Genomic DNA, 5,794 nt, shown 5'->3' with positions numbered 1-5,794 from the left:
AATATCAAGAGTGCTTCGAAGATTGGAAAAAACGTTGGCATAAGTGTATTATATCTGGGGGGGGGACTACTTTGAAGGGGACCACATTGATATAGACGAATAAATAAATATTTTTTTGAAAAAACGACAATTCCGGGTACTTTTTGAACACACCTCGTAAATTTCTTAACCGCAAAGTAAAAATTATCATAAAACTGTATCGTACGTAAATGATGTATATTTTGATCCCAGTCGCTTTTTTAAAACTAGAATCATCGCAATGTTCAAAAAATATATTTAATTAAGGATTAAAAACATTTGAGAATGTTTTTCAAAACTTATTAAAAAGTCGACGTAAACCTAAAAAAACGTTTGCTATTTGAAATTTAAGTACAGTAGAATAATAAACATTGTAAATATTGTTATGTTCACTCACTGATAATGATTATTTTTACTTGCTGTGATGATGAAGACCTTACTTTTATTACTATACCTAGTAAATAATCAACAGGAAGTTAAATACAAATCCAGCGTATCGTTTTTGAGAGAATACGTATTATTATAAATCGGCAATTCACTGTAAAAAATAATAACGGAAAGGTTATCCAAATGGCCTCCAACTTTTAAATATTATGCAATTAGTTTGTTGTATGTATTACATGTATATACGTAATTTTTACACTCCACGTACAGGATTTCATACTAATTACACTATATATTTTTCGCACTATTGCTGTCCTTGAAATCCTTTTCAAATGTGCATATTCATGTGTTATTATTATTTTTTTAAATATTTTAAGTGTATGTTAACGAACATGCATTGATTATTATCAGCCAAGCATTTGCATAATACAAAATATTTGCAATATACTGCTTTATTACTGAAAATTTTCACATTTGCATTCGAAACCGTTTATAGCGATATCGCTTACAATGACGTAGTGGATATAATGTCGAAATATAGAAGTCCCAATTCGAACGTCAATACTAAAAAGAAGGCTTAATACGGACATCGCTTGTATTACATTGTCAATTTATCGGAATTTTTATGGCAATGAACCCCCTCCTAATCATCACACAAGTTATAGAAATATTTAGCTATTTTTAAAACCTATTTTCTACAACAGGTACAAAGTAGTTAACTTATATGTATCACTATTGTGTCTTATATTTTTTTAAGAACAACTTAAGTTCTTGATTCGCGATTTCGAACTTATTAGCTATCAGCAGTACGCAGTAGGTGTTCTGCATAATTTTTGTAAAAAGAAGATGATATGTATTAAACTACTAGTAGTATTTCACTAGATGGAGATGATATGCTGCCGGAAGTCTGATACTGTTTATTTTTGTTTTTTTTTTTTAATTTAATATGATATTGTAGAGTAACCCACCTTGAAAATGCCTTTTACTCCTTCATTCTGCAATTATAAGTATTGTAACACATTCAAAACGAATTGTGTGCTGGAACACACTTCGTTTTCACAGGTTTACTGCAAATTATGATTCGGTTTTTACACAGACTGCAAATAAAGACAATGACGGCCGGCCACGTGGAGGGTAGAGGTAAGAAAACAACAGCTGAGCACAGCACACGCCGCCGAGACTCTAGCGGACTCCCGCTCTCCGCGTAGATGCGCAATCGTTCACTGCGCATTGGACCGTTGAATTTTCTGATAATGCTTTTTAAACCCTTCTGCTTCGGGTTAAGTTATTGCTCCTCCTACCTCTAGTCATATTGGTTTACGTATAGTGATATCGAAGGTAGAGTTTTACGTCAATGTTGACATTTTTGTTTCTGTTTCCAGGTAAATGTGTTGAAGTCAACAGGAGTCATCGACTTCAATCGTCTTTCGTAACGACTACTCTTCTTCCAATTTGTTTCATTTTCCTATCGGTAACAGCCCAAATACAAAAGGTCCTTGAAAGATGATCTCCGCACGTTGCGTTGTAGATTAATCTAAAATAAATAAGGACACTTAATAAAAAGGCTGCAATCTGTCACTATATATGTGTAGTGGCCCCCTTTGGTTGTGAATTTATGTGTGTTTTAAACGGTTTGACGATTGTTTACTAAAATACTAACTTACTAATGCATTTATGTACTAACCTTTTCAGTATTCTTGAAGATGCACTAATGATTTCAGGCTACGTATTCGTTGTTATTGTTGTGTGTTGAAGGTCATTTATTATAGACTGTTATCGTCGATAAAGAAATTCGGTCAGTGTCTTTTTTACGAAAGACTAAGGGGCTTAAAAAAGATGTTTTTCATTTTTATTTATCTTCATTCCTGTTCGTTCTACACCAATTCCATTAAGTTTTTAGTTTCACTATAACTGTACTTACGTGTTGTGCTAACCTTACCTAACCAAATATTGACGATTTTTACGAAAATCCAAAATAAGTTTATTGAAAAAGTTGAGTCAAAAAGTTTAGAAAACATTGGTTTGTGTTCTGGATTTGTTTTTATGGTCTATTTTGGCATTCTTTATATTTCAATTTGAGTTGCATTAATTTCAACTGCTATTAAATTAATTTTTAATTATACATCACAAAACTTACTGATATCTTCTAAAGACTTTTACAATGTATTTTCGATTCATGCCGATGAAACTAAACAATATTGATTGATTGATTGTTTTATTAAAAAATTAAAATTTTCGTTTGAAGTAATTTCAAGGTATAACGGTCTAAAATTTCAAGCGAATATTTTTCTCGCTGTGTGGTTTTCGTTTCGTAAAATTCATTCTGATAAGTGGCATTATTAGTGACCCCATAAATTAGTCGTTATTATTAGATCACGACCTTTTGCAGACGACCAGAAATTGCAATTCATTGAACAAAAACTTATTAGGTCAGTAACTTTTGAAATGGATGAAACAAAAAGTATAAAGCAAATAAACATATTTCTCCGTAGGATGTCAAGAAACTTAATAATAATATATAAAATTTATCAAATAATAATAAAATGAATGATAAATCTATTTAAATTAAGGAAAATAATTAAGGAGCATCTCTTCTTTCCTTTCTTAGTTTACAACAAAATTAAAATATGAATATGAATATATCAAAAATTGTGGACACATTTTATTGTCATCCTTAGATAAAACTTGAACTAGATAAATGAAACAAAAAATAAACACCGCCAACGCTTTTTAATTTACTAAATGGGAAAGACAGGACAAAATTAAGGATGCTTGTTGGTAATTAACTATTAATTTTTTTTACACAGAGTCATGAACTTTACTAAGCTAACACAATACCCACGATCGACAGGTTGATCGCAGTCGACTGCTTAGTTAGTTAGATGATTTAAAATACACAGTTTTTTTAAAATTAAAAGTTATATTTTACTGTCTGATGATAAGTCCCTACCTAAGTTGATAATTGAATTTCGTTTTCTGAATATGAAAAAAAAATAATTGAAAAATTTTTTCCTGTTTCATCTTTCTTTTTTTTTTTAATGAAGTCAATTTAATATTATTTTTCTTGTTATAAATCAAAAATTATATTTTTAATACAAATTATCACAAGTATTAATTATGTGGCAAACTACAAACATGTACAGAGTGGCCCAAGAAGTATCTAATATGCTCACTGCAACCAAACTGTAGGCCTTGTGCCTTATTTTAAATTCAAGATCGTATGTAACATCTATGTTTGATTTACTATACTGAGTTTTCGTAGCGATATTCAAATCTTTTTTGATTCATATGGCTATAGGTTTAATCGAATAATTTTTTAAGCAAAACAATTCCTATTTTAAAGTAAGATCTGTGGCATCTACATTTAATTTTCTGTACATATACAACGATAACTAAGAACCTAAGGCAAACCACCTTATTCAGAGGGTTCTCAGTTGAAACCCTTTAATTCTATGACTAAGTACGTTTGACCTAGGCCGAACTTTTGCCTCTGGGTACAGGGTGAGCTCCATAATAGTTTACCTTCTGGATGAAACAACTTGTATAACTTAACTTAACTTTTGGAAATTTCATTCCCACCAGCTACTAATGTTGGTGGGCAGGCAATCCCTCCAGATTACGCCGGAAGGTAGGGCGGAAGACCCTCTTCAGCCTTCTTTCAGGAATCGTGGGAATGGGTGGATGATGGTTCAGGTGAGAAAGATGGGACGGACGAAATGAGGACAGAAGTGAGTGAAATATTATCTGTGGAATATTATTGCCCCAGTATTTGCCTAAGTGATCCAAGGAAACCACAGAAAAAATTTGGACCAAGGCAGACGTACCCGGAATCGAACCGGCGTCCTCCCGAATGCTAAGCAGTGGTCTAAACCTCTAGGATATATCGCTCGATTGCTTGTATACTGATGAAGTTATCATTTATAACCATTAACGATACGGTATGTTCCCAGAATTCTCGGAAGTACACGACGGAACATTTATTATTGACTCAAAGGTCAATCCTATATAGCAAAGCGAGCGTGTGGTTAGGCATTTGGAGGCTACGGAGAAGTGGATCTTACTTTTTGACTGAAAAAATTATTGCAGCTGGGTACTATAGCATTTTTGCTAACATTATCGAAAAAGGAATAGATAGTGTACCCCCACATTTGCAACGTTAATTGTATTTCCACCAGTATGAAGCACACGACATTAGATGATTGACTGAATTCAATTTTGGTAAGAAAGTGAACTCCTATTTTCATGTGGCTCCCTAGGCCAACAGAATATACACCATTAGACCTTTACAAATGGGGTTACCTACAAAATAGAGACTACATTGATATGCCCTTTGCCAATACCAAACAAACATTATTGCCTGTACTTCACGTATGGTCAAATGATTCTCTTGGACCTATATTTCACAGAGCTGTCAAATTTAGATGCCAAGACGTTCTTATATTAAAATTTGGAACAAGTTTTGTATGAAAAAATTTTCGATTAAACTTATAGGTAGTTTGACCACAATAAGCATATTGCGTAGGTACCTTTTGGGCCACCCTATATATGTCAGTTTTAACCCTCTCTTCTACTATGAGTAAAAAAATGTCAAGTGTTCACTTTCTCCTTATATTAAAATCTCAATAATACGATGTTATTTATTCCTAACAAATAAGCTGTTTACTTTGCCGGTTAATTCGCTCTTATTGTAGATAGTTCAGCCGAACATATAATGTGAACAACAAAAGTGATCGTAAGGTACCATGTATCTAATAATAATAAAAGTTTAGTACATTTACATATTTTAAACAAAACGAGAAGCTTTTGTACATTGGTTACGTTCACGTATTTGACAGGCAATGTCAATCAAATTACAATGTACTGAACTCCATTCCACGCACAATGGTCAGCACAATAACTGACTGAACTCGCATTGTCAGTAATAAATGTTCAGTTTTACTTTAAACATGGACACTTCCTCTAATTATTCATAATTAGACGAAATTTACTAAATTTTAAAATTAGATATATTTGATATTTTCGGTTCTAGTTTTGTTCTTTTTTTAATTCTGCAGAAGCAATGAAGATAAGTACTTTTGGATCAAAAATAATTTTATTACTAAAAGTTCAGATGCCTCTTTATGTGAGACTCACTCATATTCAGTGATTTTACGTAAAACGTCTTTGTGCTTTTTCGATGTTTTTGAGTTTCGATAACATAATTACCATACATATATACGCATGCAAACGGTCCAATAATAATTTGGCCTAACTATAAAACAACTATTGTTAAATATTTTATAATGTGGTATTTTTTAATATCGACACACTTTTGACATTTGACAAGTCATTGTAGCTTGAATTTTTTTACCTTTCAAGTTCTCCATCGAATCTTTCTTACCTGTCTCGCCTA

General features: G+C 32.2%; 1 protein-coding gene across 1 annotated transcript in view; it reads left to right on the top strand.

The window, feature by feature from the left end:
- LOC108737391 overlaps positions 1-2,089 on the top strand; it is a 28,236-nt gene extending 26,147 nt beyond the window's left edge. The window contains exon 3 of the mRNA XM_025980082.1: positions 1,785-2,089. Coding sequence (XP_025835867.1) covers positions 1,785-1,909 — 125 coding nt within the window. The 3' untranslated portion in view covers positions 1,910-2,089. The remainder of the gene's footprint in view (positions 1-1,784) is intronic.
- Positions 2,090-5,794: the final 3,705 nt, after the last annotated feature.

Source organism: Agrilus planipennis, unplaced genomic scaffold, assembly GCF_000699045.2.
Source record: "Agrilus planipennis isolate EAB-ADULT unplaced genomic scaffold, Apla_2.0 scaffold14, whole genome shotgun sequence".
NCBI lineage: Eukaryota > Metazoa > Arthropoda > Insecta > Coleoptera > Buprestidae > Agrilus > Agrilus planipennis.
Note: the sequence above shows the minus strand (reverse complement) of the source record. Positions and strands in the feature narration are given on the sequence as shown.